Source organism: Eumetopias jubatus, unplaced genomic scaffold, assembly GCF_037043125.1.
Source record: "Eumetopias jubatus isolate StellerSeaLion01/CBP00866 unplaced genomic scaffold, mEumJub1_p1.0 scaffold_11, whole genome shotgun sequence".
Taxonomy (NCBI): domain Eukaryota; kingdom Metazoa; phylum Chordata; class Mammalia; order Carnivora; family Otariidae; genus Eumetopias; species Eumetopias jubatus.
Window position 1 is genome coordinate 69710986 of NW_028274817.1, and position 20399 is coordinate 69731384.

General features: G+C 42.8%; 1 protein-coding gene across 2 annotated transcripts; it reads left to right on the plus strand.

The window, feature by feature from the left end:
• The first annotated feature begins 10350 nt into the window (after positions 1–10350).
• On the plus strand, positions 10351–19414 carry SNX12 (sorting nexin 12). Of its 2 annotated transcripts, none has more exons than XM_028092112.2 (4): positions 10351–10627; positions 16390–16485; positions 17043–17167; positions 17570–19414. In XM_028092112.2, exons 1-4 carry the CDS (start codon positions 10463–10465, stop codon positions 17670–17672), a joined length of 489 nt encoding a protein of 162 aa, XP_027947913.1. In that variant the 5' UTR covers positions 10351–10462; the 3' UTR covers positions 17673–19414. The 2 variants fall into 2 exon arrangements, with proteins under 2 accessions (XP_027947913.1, XP_027947914.1); XM_028092113.1 differs by having other exon boundaries at positions 10351–10615.
• Positions 19415–20399: the final 985 nt, after the last annotated feature.

The window sequence follows — 20399 nt, forward strand, 5'->3', positions numbered from 1 at the left end:
CCAGGTGCCCCATGTAGATTTTTTAAAAGACATTGTTATAATCACACTATATGTATAATTTTGTATTTCAGGATTTCCCCCTCACCTAACATATAAGGATGTTTTCAAATGATTACATAGGTTGATAAATATAATTTTAGAATCTGCATAATATTCTATCAGTTGGATGTACGATAGTTTAATCATTTCCATATTGCCAGCCATTTGTTGAAGTAGTATTAAAATGAGGATTTTCACAACTCTTTATTGCAAGGATCTATGTTAAGTACATATAGATTGTCCCTAACAATAACTGCCCATGTAATCATAGGCTAATGATTGTTCAATGAGAGCTGCAGTTTTTCAGAGAACAGTATATTTCCCTGTAAAGTTTAAGAGAGTACAGTAATAGTGAATCTTATAGTAGTGTCAGGACCTTTCTCTCCACGATAACAGCCTCATGTGGTAGAAAAAAATTCTTTGGAATCAGACTTTTTTTTCCCTTTATTCAATAAATACTAATTGAGGGCCTATTCCATGCCAGGGACAGAAAAACAAAATGCTTGCCCTCACGAAGCACATAGTCTAGTGGAGTTCACAGGCAATTAAACAAGCAATTACGTACAGCAGGATAAATACTAAAATTGGGGAAATATGAGGGGCTATAGGTGTATAAAAAAAGAGGGGCATCAAACTTGGACTTGGGGGACCAGGATGGATTCTGTGAGGCAAGCTGAAGATAGGGAAGGGACTGGGGCAGAAACTGTGTGTTCTAGACACAGGGAACACCAAGAATAAAGGCTTATGAGCATGAGACAGACTCTCTTTTACCTGAAGATGTCTTTATTTTGCCTTTGTCCTTGAAGAATGTTTTTACTGAACATAGAATTGTGGTTGACAGTGATTTTTCCCGCAGCGACTTACAGATGTTTTCTACTGTCTTCTAGCATCCATAGTTTCTGAGAAGTCCATTGCTATTGGAATCATAATAATGATTATGTCCATTGCTATTGGAATCATTATAATGATTAAAGTATGCATTTTTTCTCTCTCACTGCTTTCAAGATTTTCTCATGATCTTTGGTTATTCAGCAGCTTGACTATGTTACACATAGGTGCAGTTTTCTCCATATTTATCCTATTGGGGCTTTGCTGAGCTTGAATCTGTAAATGTATATGGGTGTTTTTGTTTTTGTTTTGTTTTGCCAAATTTGGGAAGTATTCAACCATTATTTCTTCTAATAATGTTTCTGACCCCATTCTCTCTTTCCCCTTCTTCAGGGACTCTAATCATACATATTTGAAACCTCTTATGTTGTGCCACAGGTCTGTAAGGCTCCGTGCACTTTTTTTCAATCCTCTCTCATCTTCAGGTTAGATACTTTCTATTACTATATCTTCAAGTTCACTGACTCTTTCCTCTGTTATCTAACTCTGCTTTTAAGTCCATCTAGTTAGTTTTTTATTTCAGATATTGTGTTTTTCAGTTCTAGAATTTCCATTCAGTCCTTTTTTATATTTTCTATTTTTCTGCTGAGGTTTCCTATCTTTTCATTCATCACTGGGGTATTTTTCTCTCCTCATCAAGCATTATCATCTCCAGGTGAGCTTCCATCAATTATCTTTTCCCTGAGAATGGGTCACATTTTCCTGATTCTTTATATATTGAGTGATTTTACAGGGTTTCCAGGACTTTGTGAATGTTATGTTGTGGAGACTCTGGATTCTGTTACATTCCTCTGAAGAGTGTGGATATATTTGTTTCAGCAGGCAATTAGCCTGGTTAGATCCTAACTGAAAACTCTGCCTTGCCTGTCACGGGTGGCAGCTCAAATATCAGTTCTGTTCATGTTAGTTGTAGATAGAAGTTGCTTTGAGCCTGCCCTATCTATGCATGTGTGGTTCAGGATAAGTCTTAGGAAGAATTCATACAGATAATTTAGGGCTCCTTTTCTCAGGATCTCTTTCTGAAATATCCCCTCACTTCCTAGACACTGTGGTTGCCCCAGGCCCAGTCCTCTGGTTCTTCAGGCTAGAAAAATGAGGGTTTCCTAATATAGTTTTAGTGGTGTGGCTGGTGACTGCTGTCTGCCCTCAGGCTAAAGCCATAAAAATGGGAAACTTGTCCTATGCTGTTCCCTTGTTCCAACCTCCCTCCAATAACTGCCTGCCTTTGCTCACTATCTGGAATTTTCAGGTGTGTGTGTGTGTGTGTGTGTGTGTGTGTGTGTGTGTGTGTGTGTTTTATTCAGAGTTTATAGTTGCTATCTGTTGAGAGTTTACTCCATCAAACTGAGAATGGAATCTGTGATTCTCAGATGAGCTTACTTCATATTTTGGGGGGAAAATCATAGCCCTCACCTTCTCTCTTTTTCACCTTAACATTTCTCTAAATTATCACTCCTCTTCAGGGAAAAACGGGGTAACTTGTTTACTTTTTCTCTTTTTCCCATCACCTCCTGTTTTTGGCAGGAACTACAACTCATCCATCTATTCATTCGGTTATTCAACAAATATGCATTAAGCCAGGCATTAGGAGCAACAAGAGTAAGTAAAAATAGAACCTACTTCACTAAGACTGCTCTCTTTAGGGTTATCAAAGGTCTATCTATTTTTTTTTAAAGATTTTATTTATTTATTTGACAGAGAGAGAGAGAGAGCGCACAAGCAGGGGGAGCAGCAGGCAGAGAGAGAGGGAGAAGCAAGTTCCCTGCCGAGCAAGGAGCCACTCACTGGTCATGGGGCTTGATCCCAGGACTCTGGGATCATGACCTGAGTCGAAGGCAGATGCTTAACCGGCTGAGCCACCCAGGCACCCCAAAGGTCTCTTTTCTTAATTACCAGATCAAATAAATGTATCTCAGTCTTATCCTCTCCAACTTCATTGCTCCATCCTCCGTTGACTCTGGTGACCAGCCTCTCCTTACAACTCTCTCCTTTGTCTTCCAGTTCTTCCACCTCATTGATTTTTCCTCTCATTTTCCAGGTAGAGGAATTCTCAGAGACTTTGTCCTTGGTGCCTTTCTTCTCTTGTCCTTGGCAGTCTTACTCAATCTTAGTGTTTCAACTGCAATGTACATGCATGCCAAGACTCCTAAATCTCTATCTTCAGCCCTGACCTCTCTCCTGAGATTGAGACTTGAATTTCAGCTATTTGTCTCCACCTGGTTGCCTAACAATCCCATTAGGCTGCACGTAGTCAAAAATCCAACTCATTATCTAGCCCCTGAAACTGATCTTCCTCCTGTGTTTCCTATATAGGTTAATTCCTGATACTGGAAGCATATGATTAAATAAAAGCTGGATCAGGGCTGTTGCAAAAGGGGTTCTTGTGCTGGATGGGAAGTTTGACAATAGGAAAGCTCTAATGTCCCTTTCAATTCTGTGATTCTATTATGTTCCCAGCACAGTGCTATACATTTCCTTCAAGGAGCTCACAAATGAATTGGGGGAGACAACAAGTGAGTGATCACTAATCCTGACTTCAAATGCAGCGGGAATTCAGAGAAGGGAGATAGTATGCATTGAGGTAGTAAGAGAAAACTAAACTCTTTGAAGGTAGAAGCTGTGTTCCTTTATTTCATTTCTGTCCTCACAGCACTGTTCTCTACACGTTGTAGAAACTCCATAAAGACTTCTTGAATGATTTTGTAATCACTGTTAATGTTTACTGAGTACACATTAAGTGCATAGCTCTTCACTAAATGGTGCATAGGTTAACCAAGATTTGATACAGACTCTGACATTTTTCAATCATTCAGTCAATCAACAAATATTTACTGTGTCTATTAGTTGCAAGACACCGTGCTAGACATTATGGGGGATGCAAGATACAAGAGAAGTAGAAGTCTCTTCCCTTAGGGAGTTTACAGTATGGTTGGTAAGATGAGACATAAATGCACACAAGACTAATTAAGAATGTGACTCAGAGCCAAATGAACATTACAGACAATAAGTCTGTAAAAAAAATAAGTCTGTAAAAATTTTAAAATTTACTGTAGACTGGACAGTAAGGAGGCTTTATGGAGGAGGTAGGACCTGCACTTGGCTTTGAAGGATGGGCAGGAATTAAATAGGCTTGAAGTTCTCATAGTTATTAAGAAAATAGAATTCAACACAAAAAGTTTCAGGCTAAAGACCAAACAGATGAAGAACAACATCTAGGCAGGAGTAAGGCAGCAGCTTACACCAGAATGTTATTGAGCAGTTGTTAGTGACATTTTACCCCTTCCCACCATATGCACTTTTTTTCTTTCTCTCCTTTTTCCTTTTCTAGTTTTTTTTTTTTTTTCATATTATTCCCTTTGTGGTGCCATACAGGGCTAAAAGAATCTTCTTTGAGAGGCTGGTTAAAGACCTGGGCTCCAAAACCAGGCTGTCTGGGTTCAAGTCCTAGCTTTACCACTTATTAGCTGTGTGATTTTGGGCAAGTTCCTTAATCTGTGCATCATCAATAAAATGCAGATATAAAGATAGCACCTATGTCATAAGCTTGTTTTGAGGATTATAAGAGTTAAGGTATCTAAAGTACATAAAAGAGTGTCTGGCAGTAAGTGTTCGATAAATGTTAGCTTTTATTAAGGGAAGAAGGCTAACTAGCCACAACACGATGATCTTTCCAGGTCTTATTGTTGTTGGATAATTCATTAGATAATTAACAAGCATCTGTACAGAAGCTGGAGGACAGACCCATGTCGGCTAGAGTTAGGTCTTGGGCGACCCTGGATAAACCTGCATAGATGCTCACACACTCAGGCCTCATCACTTTTTCCCCAAATTGCCCTCACCCCTAGGCGATCCAGAGAGATTTTAGTAAAGTAAATACAATCAACCAACTTAAGTAGACAAGCTGAGTATTTAAAGGACACTTCTTTTGTCAACATAGGGAGGGAACTGACAACTTTCAGAAGGGATTTAAAATAGAGACTTAGCCCTTAGGGAGGTGCCAGGTGAACTTAGGGTTAAATGAACTTCTGGAAGGGGAGAAGTCAATAATGCTAGTAGGCAGCTAGATAGGTGTGTGTGGAAAGAGAGCAGGGCTCTACAGAAAGGCTAAACTCTGGATCCACATTCCCTGAAGTACAAATTGTGCGTCATGAGGGCTGTTCTCTGGTTTTCCTCACTGCATTACTTCTTTTACACCCAGACCTTACCCCTACGCCCTCCTTGCAGTTCCAGACCCGTGTTCCCAAGAACACAAACACCCCGAATTATAAGGGCTTTTGAGTTGCCGTTTCCTCCGGACAGTCTGAATAAAGACTAGAGAGAACTTCTTGTCAGTATGATTGCATAACACAGACTTGGAGATTGTGCAATCTCCCTTTGGAAAAATTTCCGAGCAGGAAGATGGATAGGGGTTTTAAGGTACAGTATTCCTCATGGGTAAGAGGATGAACTAATGAGATTCCTTCCAATTTAAGGATCCTAAATCTCTGTCTTTTGTGTTCCCCACCCCCAACTCTGGACTCCGTCTGGCAAAGAATGAGTGTGGTCAAGGAAACCCAAGAGAGAGAAAAATGGGTATTGCTCACATTGAGTTTTCATGTCACCTGTTTGCCAAGACATTTGACTGGGCTATTTTTTTTCTTGGTGTGATAATTGAGGTACAGAGGATAACTGTGCCTTGTTCAACATCACTTGGTAACTGTGAAGCTCTGTGCCCCTCACGAAAAGCAAAAAATTGTGTGTGCGCGCGCGCTCACGTGCGCTCGCACGCCAGCTGGTAACAGCTGTTATCTGTTATTACTGCAAAGGATTTAATTAGCCCAGGACCTTCTCCTCTCCCCGCCATCAAATCTTTTTCTTTAAAAAAAAAAAAAAAGACCATGTATTTACACCTCATTATGAACTTGTACAAGTCTCCTAGGGCTATTTGATTTTAAGCCTTATCCCTTCACTTACCTGTATTTTCAACTTCCCACTTTACTATGAAATCCCTATCCCCCAGCTGTTAAACATACTCAAGTCTCTTCTGCCTTTAAACAAACCCTTTCTTGACAGTGCATTGCCCTCTAGCTACCACATTTCTTTCTTAGGCCAGCTTCTCAAAAGAAGAGTCTCTACTAAATGTTTCCACTTCTCCAGCTCTGATCGGATTCTCAGTCCAAAGCCATCTGGGCTCTATGCCTTGTGCTCTACTGAAACTTCTCTCATTTAAGCAATTGTCGTATTTAGTGGACAGCTCCCAGGCCTTATATTATTTGACCGTTGCACTGTATTAAATGCTGGTAACTACTTGCTTGCTCCTTTTGGAAAATTTCTTATCCCTCCCCTTCAGATCACTATTGTCTCCTGGTTCTCTTTCTACCTCTCAGACTACTTCTTCCTGGTCTCCTTCACGAGCTTCTCTTCCTGTGCCTGCCCTTTAATATTTTTCCCAAATGAAATTCTTTTTTCTGCTTAAAAAAAGAATATATGTTCATTATGTAAAAATCAGACCCTTTAGAAAATTAGAAATAAAAACATAAATTCCAACTGAAACCTCACCGCACAGAGGTAACCACTGCTAACATTTTGATTTATATCCTTCCAGTCTTTAAGAATTATATATATCGTATCCAGTAATACAAATGGTATCACATTACAATATATTCTACCAGTTTTCTTCACTTTTTCGTGGGCACCATTCCATATCAATGAGTATAAAACATCATTTTAAATGGATACAAAAGAGAACCCTGAATTTGGCCATTTATACAAGACTGTGTTTTATGCAGGAAGTGACTGAGACACAAAGTCTGTAAAATATAGGACCCACTACTCCTATGTGAGACTCGCCATATAAACCCATTTGCAAGTTGGAAATACATGGCTACAAAAATATTGCATTGCATAAAATGGACAATTATTTACTCTTAAAGATAAGCTTCATATACTGGTATCTTTATGTCACTGATTATTTTCTCAGGATAAATTATTGGAAGTGAAGTTTTTGAGTCAACAATTTCCGTAAATAACATTACAACTTTTTAAAATACAAAAGTACTTAAACACAAATGCAATGAAAATGAAAAACAACTCTCTCTGCCGTCCCTGACTCCTGTTCTCCAGAGACAACCAGTATTACAAGTTTCTTGAGGTCAAAGTTTTTTTTTAATTCCTACTGCCAATGTGCCTCCCAGAAAAATTGCATGGATTTACACTCTCATCAACACTGCCTGCTTTCACCAATTTTAAAAAAGATTTTATATATTTACTTGAGAGAGAGAGAGAACACAGAGGGAGAGTGAAAGGGAGAAGCAGACTTCCTGCTGAGCAGGGAGCCTGATGTGGGGCTCCATCCCAGGACCCTGGGATCATGACCTGAGCAGAAGGCAGACGCTTAACGCACTGAGCCACCTAGGCACCCCCGCTTTCACCAATTTTTAAATCTTCTGCCCTTGCCTCTTCACATTTTTCTTTCTGCATTATATGCTAATGACTCCCAAATCTCTATCTCTAACTCTTGCCCCACCCTCGAGCTCCAGGCCAGTATTTCCAGCTGCCTGCTAGACATCTCCACCTGGGTGTCCTACAGACACCCCAGGTTTTTCTAAATGGAACTTGGTCTTCCCTCCCAAACTTACTCTTCTTTCTGTAATTCCAGTTTTGATCGGTGGTACCAGCATCCACCTAGTTACCTAAATCAGAAACCTAGAAGTCATTTTCATTTTCTTTCCCCTCCCCTCAAATAGTAATAATAGCAAATAGTTACTGAACACTTACTATTCGCACATATTTTGTTTCATTTAATTCTCACAAAAGCCCCAGAGGTGGCTTTTAGTCTTATCATTTCTATTTTACAGATGAGGAAAACTGGATAACTTGCTCAAGGCCATACAGCTAGGAAACAGGGATTTAAACCCCGGGCAGCTTAAGTCCCTAGCTCACATGCTTAAGCCCTATTCTATACTACCACCATATTTAATCAGACACAAGTTTGGCCTATTTCCTCAATCTCAGTCCTATCTCTTTCCTTTTCTTCATTCATTCCCACTATCACCACCTGATTCCAAATCATATTGTTGATACTCTCATAATTAGCCTCATTCAATTGAAATATATCTTCCATGTTGCCTGAAAAATAATCCTTCTAACACACAAATATGATCATGTCTATTTTTTTAAGATTTTATTTATAAAAAAAAGATTTTATTTATTTATTTATTTGTCAGAGAGAGAGAGAGAGAAAGCGACAGGCAGAGGGAGAAGCAGGCTCCCCAGATGAGCGAGGAGCTCAATGTGGGACTCGATCCCAGGACCCTGGGAATCATGACCTGAGCCGAAGGCAGACGCTTAACCGACTGAGCCACCCAGGTGTCCCTACACTGAAGGATTTTTATTGACAGGAAAAAAGACATGATCAGGGATGCCTAGGTGGCTCAGTCAGTTAAGCGTCTGCCTTCGGCTCAGGTCACCATCCCAGAGTCCTGGGATGGAGTCCCACGTGGGGCTCCCTGCTCAGCGGGGAGCCTGCTTGTCCCTCTCCCTCTGCCCCCCCACTTGTGTTCATGTGCTCTCTCTCAAATAAATAAATAAATATTTTAAAAAATCCTTCTGTGGCTTCCTATCACCTACTTCATAAAGCCAGAGATCCTTCACTTCATAAAGAAGGATCACCGTCATTGCCTGTCCCCAGCCAGTCTACTTCTCAAGGCATTTTCTTTATGCAATCTGAGTTGGTGACACCTGCCTAAAAATATGCTCTTTCTTATCATGATGACTTTGCTTATGCTATTCCCTCTGCAAGAGATTGCCTTTTCCCATTTCCACTTCTATTTGTCCTTTATGCCTTTTTAAAAAAAATATTTTATTTATTTATTTGACCGAGAGAGACACAGCAAGAGAGGGAACACAAGCAGGGAGAGTGGGAGAGGGAGAAGCAGGCTTCCCGCAGAGCAGAGAGCCTGATGTGGGGCTCAATCCCAGGACCCCAGGATCATGACCTGAGCAGAAGGCAGACACTTAACGACTGAGCTACCCAGGCGCCCCCCTTAATGCCTTTTCATTTCTGTCAAACTCAGATGTTTCCTCCTCCAGGAAGCCTTCCCTAATTCCTCCAATTATTCATGTCCTATGTGCTGCTTGGAACACTCACTTATTTTGTATTTGTCATTAGTTTTATTTACTTGTCTCCCATTCTTTTAGTAAAGAATGTTAACTCTTTGAGGGCAGAGACTCCCTTATTCAACTCTAGGTCTTTAGTGTTTAGCATGGTGCTTGGCACATAAGTGGTTGCTTAGTAGCTATCAGTTAAATTGAATTAAATAACCTAACTGTGAAATTCTAGGGTCTCGTACTCTGTCAAAAGGATTTCAGGCAGGGCGCCTGGGTGGCTCAGTCGTTAAGCGTCTGCCTTCGGCTCAGGTCATGATCCCAGGGTCCTGGGATCGAGTCCCACATCGGGCTCCCTGCTGGGCGGGAAGTCTGCTTCTCCCTCTCCCACTCCCCCTGCTTGTGTTCCCTCTCTGGCTGTGTCTCTCTCTGTCAAATAAATAAATAAAATCTTAAAAAAAAAAAAAAAGGATTTCAGGCATCAGTGACATCGGAAATAGCTGAAGAGGCAGGTGCAGGGGGGAGAAGGGATGACCTAAAATCACCACCCTTCATGTGGGCCATGCGTAAATTAGTCACATAAATATCAATTTGTCTATAGATATTTTCTCATTTAGACACGTATTCTATCTCCATTATGGGCTGCAAGCAACCTCCGAGCAATGTCAAGTATGGAGTTCTGCAGAGTAGAGGCAGAAGTATGAAATAAATGCCCTCAATTTTCTAAGAAATATATCTGAGTACACCTGGGGTGAGCTTTATGTGGTAACAAGTGCAGGATGAAGATATACCCCAATTTTCCTGAAAAGTGAGAATGAGCAATCACGTTTACCCCACCCTTGCTGCTCCCCTGGCACCGTGGTGCTGAATGCTCCGTTGCATGTGGAACGAATTGAAACCATCAGTGGCACCAAGTGGCAGGGCTGCGTTCTAGATTCTTAGTATTATTGTTGGAACCCCACCCTCCGGAGAACACCCTTCTATTTTCGCGCAAAACCCTGACTTATTCAGGTCACGGGGCTTCGGCCTATCACTGCAAGGTCCCAGTTTGCGGGGCAGTGCCCGCAGCCGATAGATACACGGTATAAGACCATTTCTTGGGTTTGGGGAGCAACGATTGGCGGATTCCGCCTGTGGTGCTTCCAGGATACGGGGCGCTGCGTATCGGAGATGCAGGTTCCGGGGCGGCCACAAACACCGCCCGGAAGCCTGAATGAGGCCTCCAATATACGGGACTCACAACCCTCAGCGTGGCCGCTATTCAGGGTGCCGGGCCCGGGGCCAGGGGAACGTGCGCGTGCGTGCGTGCGTGCGTGCGTGGGCGCGCGTGCGCGGCGCAGCTGTCTGTGGGTTGGCTGGTTATTTTGCAAACGGGAGGGGCTGTGCGCGCTCCTGCCTCCGGCCTCTGTCCCCCACCCCCTTCCCCGGTCCCGGTCTCTCCTTCGGAAAGATGTCGGACACGGCAGTGGCTGACACTCGGCGCCTTAACTCGAAGCCGCAGGACCTGACTGACGCTTACGGGCCGCCAAGTAACTTCCTGGAGATCGACATCTTTAATCCACAGACGGTGGGCGTGGGCCGCGCGCGCTTCACCACCTATGAGGTTCGCATGCGGGTGAGTCACGGGGTGAGGGAGACAGCTGAGGGAGGACCAGGCGGCTGGGCGGGGAGGACGGGGGGGGGGGGCTGCCATGGGGACGACTAACATTGGCCGAGACGCTTGGAGGGGTCATTTGGGGGTTAGGGGCTTCATAGGTTTGGAGAGAGGTCTCCAGACTAGGTTGTGGCCCTAGGATACGGAAAACTCCTGAGGGGGACATCGGAACGGGGCGAGGGAAAATAAGTACCTATGAGCAAGAAGTGAAGCATGGCTGGATAAGGGTGGGGACGATGGAGAAGATTACGGTGAGGAATAAAAGGAAATAGGAATCCTGACTGTAGCGACAGAAGGAGGGAAGGAAAAGTGGCAGAGGGCTGGGGGGATGGAAAGCCAAGGTGATACATCTCTGGGTCCCATAACTAAACTAGGTTGTGGGAAGTGTCTGAAGAGGGAGGGCAGGACGCCCCGATTTCTTCCTAATGAGGTCTCCCTGAGATGATGGAGTTAAGCAAAGCCTGGATTAAAGGGGAGATAGACTCCAGGAAAGGGAGATAGTGGGCTTGGTAGAGCAGAAGTAAGAAAGGGAGTCTCCTTGAGATTGAGTGCTCCCCAGACTTGTGTAAAATTAGCATCTGAAAGAGAAATGTTTTGTGCTTAAGTTTTCTCAGGTACCACATGCTGTGTCTCATGGTGAAGCCTGGCCTTGCACCGGGATTGGTGGATTGTCAGTCGGTGCTCTCATCCTGTGCTGATCCTTTAGATTTGAAGTATCCAGGATGTTTGTTTCAGTATTGGCTCCCATTTGAGCTTCTGTATACATATGGTCATTTGCCCTTTCTGTTCTAGATTAACTTTTTGGGTTAAGACCGAGGTCTGTGGTTAATTTAATATATGACATTTCAGGAGTGGCTTCTTCCGACGTGCACTGCAGAGGACTTTATTCTCTAGTTCTTAGTCCACACTGCAAGGATGGAATGTGTGGATACAGTAGTGGTTTGCAGGTTCTTTTGCCCAGTTGAAGTGGTTACAGGCAAAAAAGTTGGAGAACCATTTTCTAATTTTCCTTATGTTTTTTTCTCAGACTAGAGGGCCAGAATATTCTCTATGGACAGCATGCTGCTCAAACAGCATTTGAAGACGTAAAAGAGTGTATGTGCTTTCATTTTTGAATGAATGAATGAATTAAATGAGAGTGTGTCTCCTGCCTGGGCTTTGAAATTTAATTGAGAAATGATGCTCTCCAAATTCCAAGTTTGGCCAAGTCCAAACTGAAGAAAGAAAATCGAAGCAAAGATTGGAAAAAAACTCTCCTTTATAAGAACTACTTGGAACCATCTCTTTGGGGAAGGATGGAAGTTAGATCCCTGAAAATACAATAAAAGCTGGGAACTGCTAATTAGTGGTAGAAAACTTAATTACTTGAGGAAGACTGGGCATAACTTGTTCAGTGTAAGGATTCTCTACTGTGGGGTTTTAGAGGCAATGTCTCCATGCATTACCCAAGAGCCTTAGGGACTATGAATGAAATAGCTCTCTTTATTTATTTAGATTTATTTATTTGAGAGAGAGAAAGAGAGAGCATGTGGGTGCCCAGTGGGGAGGGGCAGAGGAAGAGGGAGAGAGAGTCCCAAGCAGACTCCACGCTGAGTGTAGAGCCTGACCTGGGGCTTGATCTCAAGACGCTGAGATCATGACCTGAGCCGGAACCAAGAAGAGTCAAGACACTTAACCAACAGAGCCACCCAGGCGCCCTGAAATAGCTCTCGTCTTAAGGCATTCTAATAACAACAGAGACTGTTCATCTAGTGCCTACTATGTGCCATGTACTGAACTAGGTTTTAGTTTCTAAATCCTTACAAAAATGACATTTTACAGGTAGGAAACTGAGGAGGAATGCAGTTTGAGTAACTTTCCCAAGTACACAGAGCTAATAAGTGGGGCTGGGATTTGAACCCAGGTCTGTCTGACCCCAAAGCCCATCATACTCTTTCCACTACACTTTAGTCTCTTTGGCTGTGCTTAGTTGCAAAACTTTAGTGTGCAAAATTTTTTGTACCATTTTTTTTTTTTACCATTAAGCTTTTAATCCGTCCTTTTCACAATTTTTAATTGTACAGTGATGATGGGGTTGATGGCAGTTCCTAGTTCTGTAGGTTTGAGTTAATTTGTATTGTTTATGTTAATTTGTATGGCTAGCTTGGCTTTTAATATTGTAATTGAATTCAGTTTTGGAGAAAAGTCGAAATAATTGGTTTTTAATTGCTATTTTAGGTGGTTGATCATGGTAGGCATTATAGGAAGCATGAGACTGAAAGAATGGGCTTTGGGAGTTAGGCATCATGTATGGTATTAGCAGATGGCACTGACTTTTTTTTCTTCGTATAGTAGTTAAATATTTCTGAAGCTGTTCTCTTTTATTTTGCTCAGGAAAGAATTCCCCCCTCCCACCCTCCTAAGAAATGAGGAGTCTGGAGAGGTTTCCTGGTGACTTCACATGATGTGTGTGGAACTTTCAAATGTCAGTTGTCCTGTGGACTTGAACTTTGTTTCCTTCTCTCCTTTCCCTTGACTTTGTGTTGATCAGAGCCAAAGGACTCTCTGTATCCTGTACTACACAATCCTGTCTTCCTCATATGATTTATAGGTTGGAGCTAGGAGACTATCTTACTTAGTACACAGTAGCCCCTTCCTTAGATGGCTAGGTGCTGAGATAAAAGGTCATTATTGTCATCATCCTGTGGGGGTAGGGGAAGAATAGGATTTTTGTGAGTCAAGGGAGGAAGTCCACAAAATGGTAGTGGGTGGTTTCACTGTGTCTTGGAAGAATCTACTCAGCATTTTTCCCCCTTTTCTTTGGTCCTTCTGTTTGCTTCTGTACTAGTTAAGGTTCTGCTGTTTGGGGATCACGTTATTTGTAATGAAGTCTGGTGGAAACCTAGAATCACGTGATACGAAAGCACTTTTTTTCTTGCAAGATTATTCCCCCCCAGCTTTATTGAGATGTTATTGACATATAATATTGTATAAGTTTAAGGTGTATAATGCGATGATTTGATACTCATGCAGATTTCTTGCAGGATTCTGGGAATGCTCTTAATGTTTTATTTTGAATGGTTAATACATGCACATGGTACAAAATTCAAAAGATACACTGTAAAAACTTAAGTCTTCCTTCCTCTGCCCTTCTAGAGGTTCCCTTTTCCAAAGAAACCACTGTTTCCAGTTTTTTTATTTATTCTCCTAAAGAACAGGTTGTAATGAAATACTACTTTACCTGTATCTCACTCTCCTTCAACTTATTGACATTCCTTGGACCTTGATCCTGGGTAGAGTTGTAACTAATATAAGCTGGTTAGTTATTTAGCTTTTGATGACCTCTTCCTAGAACTGGATCCTGGAAAGACAATTTCCAAAAGCACGATGTAGTGAGGACTGTGTGAAGCACTAGTATAGCTCGAAGATATTCTTTTCCTGCCCTGAGGCAGTTGTGGGGAAAGGAGAGAAACTAGTTCCTTTTATTTCCATCTGCTGATATGAATTGGCTGGTGGGAAGTAGAGTCAGTATTAATACATGTGGTCGGCCATTTCTATTTAGAATCTGTAGACAAGAGTGAGGATCAGGGCATTTTGTTTGTTGGTAGTTCATGTCGCCATTAGAGCCTAATGATTAAGATGTGGGAATAAGCTGATTTATGTCAGGGAGCGGGCGATAGTAAGCCAACTTAATGTAATTGCTATTTCTGCTGTACTTTCTAGACCAGGAGAGGGTAAACAAATACATGGGGCCTCTATTAATCAATTGAGTATTTACTGAGTAACTCGCAGTCTGCATTTAGGGCGATGCAAAAGTAGTCATGGCTCCTGATTTCAATGAGATTAGAGTTTAGCTAAGTAGCAAGACTAACATGATACATAAAACAATAGTGTGTCAGGCACTACTAAAGTATGAATGTTATAGGAGTGTAGAGGAGAGGAAGACCAGTAAATTAAGCTGGTGTTCTCAGAAAGGATTTCCTGGATGAAATGGGACTTGATCTGGGACTTGCAGAACGGAGAGGATTTGGATGGGAAAAGCTGAGGAAGGCATACCTTGGAGGTGCTTTTCTCTTATTCTTTACAGGAACTTAAATTCACTTTTCAACTGAAAATACAATACGTGCATGTGATAAATTCAAATTGTTCAATGAAGAATGTGGCCTTCCCATTCCCGTTGTTTAGTCTTATACTCTAAAGTCAATCACTGTTATTATGAATAAACATTTTATTCATAACTATAAATATATACACATATACATGTCCCCCCCCCCCTTTTTAAAACAGTCTCCACAGCCAGCACAGAGCCCAACACGGGGCTCAAACTCATAACTATGAGATCAAGACCTGAGCCAAGATCAAGAGTCGGATGCTCAACACACTGAGCCACCCAGGCGCCCCACATATTCCCTTTTTAGTTGAAGTATAGTTGACACGCAGTGTTACATTGGTTTCAGGTGTTCAACATAGTTATTTGACAAGATTATACATGACGCTGTGCTCACCACAAGTGTAGCTACCATCTGTCACCATTCACTACTATTACAATACCATTGACTATATTCCCTATGCTGTTATCCTCCTGACTTACTCATTCCATAACTGGAAGCCTGTATCTCCCATCCCATTCACCCATTTTGCCCATACCTCCACCCACCTCCCCTCTGGCAACCAACAGTTTGTTCTCTATATTTATGGGTCTGTTTCTACTTTTTGTTTGTTTTGTTTTTTAGATTCCACATATAAGTGAATTAAATGATGTTTGTCTTTCTCTGTCCGACTCATTTCACTTAGCATAATACCCTCTACGTCAGTCCATGTTGTTGCAACTGGCAAGATCTCATCCTTTTTTATGGCTGAGTAATATTCCTGTGTGTGTGTGTGTGTGTGTGTGTAGCACATCTTCTTTATCCATTTGTCTTTTGATGGACACTTGGGTTGCTTCCATTTCTTCGTTATTGTAAATAATGCTTCAGTAAACGAAGGGGTGCATGTATCTTTTTGAATTAGTGTTTTTATTTTCTTTAGGTAAATATACATATCCCTTTTTATTTTTTTTAAGATTTTATTTGACAGAGAGAGAGAGACACAGCGAGAGAGGGAACACAAGCAGGGGGAGTGGGAGAGGGAGAAGCAGGCCTCCTGCCGAGCAGGGAGCCCGATGCGGGGCTCGATCCCAGGACCCTGGGATCATGACCCTAGCCGAAGGCAGATGCTTAACAACTGAGCCACCCAGGCGCCCCACATATCCCTTTTTAAAACCAAATAGAAAAAAAAAAACAACAAATAGAGGCAAGCTCTATGTACTGTTCTGTACCTTAATTTTAATGCTTAATATATTTCCAGACTGGCTCATATATATTTCACATTCTTTTCATAGCTATACAGTAATTCTACTGTATAGGCATACCATAATTTATTTAACCAATTACCTATTGATGGACATTTACTAATTATTACAAATAAAGTACAGTGAAACCCCTTGTGCATACATATTTGCATACAACTTCAAATTTATTTATAGGATACACTCTAAACAGCAAGGGACTTCTAATCTCCAACTGTGACAAGGCTGGATGTGGTAAGGATCGGTATTTACCTGGTGGTATTTTAAAGGAGTTATAGGAACATGGTTTGCAGGAGTTATTTCTTCACTGGGCCCTGTCTAAGTGGTTCTGACAGGTGGCTACCACAGGCTGAACATTAGTTACCATCTCTCGTCTCTCATTTTTCCTTCCCTGTAGACAAACCTACCTATCTTCAAACTGAAGGAGTCCTGTGTACGGCGACGCTACAGTGACTTTGAGTGGCTAAAAAATGAGCTGGAGCGAGATAGTAAGGTATGACCCCATTCCCTGTGTGGGACCCTTGGAGGAGGAGATCTACATGGGCTTAGAGGGCATGAGATCATAATCTATAAAATTTTAAGGCAGTGGAGCAGCTGAACACTATCCAATCCCAACACACTGGATCTGGGTGATACCCTTTGAAACTTTAAAGTGGTAAGTCCGGGACAAATTTTAAAGAAAAAGTATCACTTGAATTAGTGGCTAGGAAAGTCATACAGCTTAACTCTGTAGGTGCTGAAAATGTACAGTATAGTGTCAGGAAAGGCCTAGCTAAATTACTGGATGCTGGTGGATTGTGAAAGAAAGTGAGGAATGTTTGGAGTTTATTTCCTTTCTTTTGAGGTGGTAAACCTGTCCTTCCATAAAATCAGTTGGGTTCGTTTTTGACCTGAGCCATCTTGACTGTTCTTATGGCCTCAGTTCTTGCAGGTTGCTGGCCATGGGATAAGATAGACCCTGCCTGATAGGAAATGGGATATACAGTGCTTCACCCTCTCATACCCTCTTCATCCTCTCTCACGTGGCTGCTATTTTGCATCTGCCTGCAGATTGTAGTACCGCCACTGCCTGGGAAAGCCTTGAAGCGTCAGCTCCCTTTTCGAGGAGATGAAGGGATCTTTGAGGAGTCCTTCATTGAAGAAAGGAGGCAGGGCCTCGAACAGTTTATTAACAAGTAAGCCAAGTTCCTGGGGACTCTTCTTGCGGCTTTTGCCATCATGGTCTTTCTACGCTTTGTCTGTCTCTTCTTCTGGAACGAGATGTGATGCCAGTTGTGCGGTGAGCTGACACTGGCCAGTAAAACTCTGTTCCTTTGAGCCGAATTCTGATCCTGTGCCTCAGGGCCTGAGGAAGCACCGCATGGCGGATGTGTTTGGGGATTTCGCTGTACCATACCCCTCTCTCCCCCTTCTCCTCTATAATGTTAGGGTTAGAATGGTGCCCCGTTGCTGTCCTCTACTTGCTTGAACCCCTGGAGGAGCTACCCTGGCCCTTTCTCCCCTGTCCACACCCCCATTGCTCTGCAAATTCTCTCTGATCCCAAATACTACTGATAACCATCTTGGTCTCTTTATAGAATTGCTGGGCACCCACTGGCTCAGAACGAACGCTGCCTACACATGTTCCTGCAGGAGGAGGCAATTGACAGGAACTACGTCCCCGGGAAGGTGCGCCAGTAGGAGCCCCTCTCACCACTTGCCCTCTACTTTCCTGCTGAAAATGACATTGGTTTTTACACTAAGCCTCTCTCTCTCTCTTTGATCTGAAGTTGGCTGCCCATCCCCTGGCCCGATAGACTGGCTGGCATTGTGTTCCTTGGTACCTGACTACACCGTGGGCACTCTGCTAGGATCCTCTTCTCTAAGGAGAGGTGGGAACCACAGGCAGATGCCCTTTGCTTGGGGTGCGGGTGGGGGGATTGGACTGGAAGGCAATTTCTTGGGCATTTACCCATGCCAGAAGGCTAATCTTTTTGGGGGGGCGGGTCTTGTGCTGGTGGGGCACTTGGATACATACTGATGCTGCAAGTCCAGGGGATTTTCTTACTCTTAGGTTTAACCAGGAACGCTGAGCAGGGAACAGCCCTGCATTTCCTACCTGCATGAACTTTTTCCTTTTGGGGAAGGTGGTAGAGACCCAAACGTTCTTGTTTTCTCTAGGCCTGCTTCCCAGTTTTCTCAACAGTTTCTTTTGTTACTTTCTCTCTCCCTTGTTGCTTTTCATGGCAGTAAATCCTAGAGTCTAAGCAGTCTGTTGTGTGGAGCAAGGCGTGTGGGTTTTCTGGGCCCCTCATCATGGCTGCTTCAGAGTCAGAAGAAAGCCATAGGGCAGTAGGAGAACTCTTGTTGTCTAGCCCCTCTTTTGTGGCTCCCCACTCTGGCTGCCTGTTCTTGCTCATCAGGAGGTGAGCCAGTATGGGCCAGCAGTTCTCCCTCCCCAAGCCCTTGGTACTTTATAGGTTAGCTTTGCAGGTTTGATGGCTTGAGGGGTGGGGGCAACTCACCACTGCCAGGTAACTCCCTAAAGGGTGGGAGTGGATCATTTTCTAGGTACCTCCCAGTGGTGGGGAAGGGCATCACTACCCTCCCCCTTCCATCCTCCCTTCCCCCCATCCCATTTAGTGCTGCCATAGGGCAGAAGCACATGAACAAACCACACAGTCTCTGACTTCTAAGCACTTTGAGCTTTTGAATGGGGCTCAGGGGCAAGAGTTGCCGCTGCCCTCCCCAGCTTGGTCACAGGGTTTTTGAACTGCCTGCACTCCTTTTCCATGGAATTCCAGCATTATCCCCAGAATTTCAGCTAGAGATAACAGCTGGGTATGGATGTCCCAAATCTTAGAGTCTGAAGCAGCTTTCCTGGGCTTCTGTCTGGGAGGTAGTGGTTTGTTTGCTGGGGCCCGATAATCTATCTCCAGTGGTGGGATGGGAGCAAGTTAACTGTTGTCATGTCAAAAGTGGGGACTCTTTGCTTAGACTGTCCATCATGGAAGGATTGGAATTCTCTATGCAGGGTCTTGGGGAAAAGGATTATAGAGTCTGACAAGACCCTGATCAGAGAGATTAGGATTGCATTTTGACATGGGATTTGGAGTCCTTCTAAATGTTGACGTTCCCTGAGACAGATCAGCTCTCCAGCTGCTGAGCCTGTACCAGGGGCTGAGCAGCCCCTAGAGAGAGGCTCTGCTCCCTTTCCCACCTCCCCAGTGTTGGTGTTGTTGCTGCCTTTTTGATTTGTATTCTCTGTTATTGACTTTTTTTTAAAAGAGTTCTTCTTTCATTGTGCACAAGTGCTGAAAGCCTGAGGCCCCATTTCTGCTGTGTATATATCCTGACTCGGGGCTTTTATTCAGCAAACTGTTCATTCTTCTGTCAGACAATGTCATATTCAACTCTGTTCATATTAAACCACTGTGAAGCAAGCCTCTGTTTTCCTGCTTAAGTTGTAAATATAGTATTTTTTAGTGTCTAGGATATTCTTGGTATTGTGCAGAAATCATATAACATGGTCAGTGTCCTGAGGTGATAAGTTAAGTTTTACATTTAAGTATAAAAAAAAAAAAACCAGAATCCTAGCTGCCTGTAGCGATATTTACCTATACTTGCAACTCCCAATTGACTTTGTCACAGAGGTAATGCATCTGCTTGCAGGAAGTAGCCATAGGGCTTAATACCTATGGTTTGGGTCAGATTTAGCAGATTTGGTTTTTAAGCCTGTGGGTTTCTGCTAATTTGGGCAGAATATATAGTGTGTGTGTGTATGTACATGTATATGCATATGCTGTATGTGCACATAAACACGTGTGTGCATGCGCTCATCCTCCAACATTCCATTTGTGAACACTATATCTTTCATAGGTTTTTTTTTTATACCTCAGCTGAGACTATTTTCTTTTTTTAAGATTATTTATTTGAGAGAGAGAGAGAGCAGAGCGAGCGAGAGAGAGCACGAGTTAGGGGGAGGGGCAGAGGGACAGGGAGAAGCAGACTCCCCACTGAGCAGGGAGCCCTATGTGTGGCTCCATCCCAGAACCCTGGAATCATGACCTGAGCCAAAGGCAGATGCTTAACCTCCTGAGCCACCCAGGCACCCCGAGAGGATTTTCTTTCAAATAGATGGGATACAGACAGAAAGGTGATTGACCTCTGAGAACTTTTTTTTTTCTTAACTCTGAGAACTTTTGATGGGTGGATATTTTCATCTGACCAATGTGTTCTGAAATGGCTTCCTACACAAAGTGGATTTAGTAAAAGTTTGGAATAAGAGGAGCTAGGAGTCTTGTTATTTGGGAAGTCAAAGCTTGTTTTAATCATGTAGTTGAGCATGGAAAGAAGGTATAGAAAGTAATGTCAAAACATGAATTAAGGTGACAACAATGTACTTGGGGGTGAGTAGAAGAGTGGGGG

Excerpts from the sequence above, each read along its gene's own strand:
- SNX12 (XM_028092112.2), top strand. The coding sequence starts at position 10,463 with ATGTCGGACACGGCAGTGGCTGACACTCGGCGCCTTAACTCGAAGCCG. Across the intron at positions 16,486-17,042 it reads AGCTGGAGCGAGATAGTAAG|ATTGTAGTACCGCCACTGCC; the intron begins GTATGACCCCAT and ends ATCTGCCTGCAG. Across the intron at positions 17,168-17,569 it reads CTCGAACAGTTTATTAACAA|AATTGCTGGGCACCCACTGG; the intron begins GTAAGCCAAGTT and ends GTCTCTTTATAG.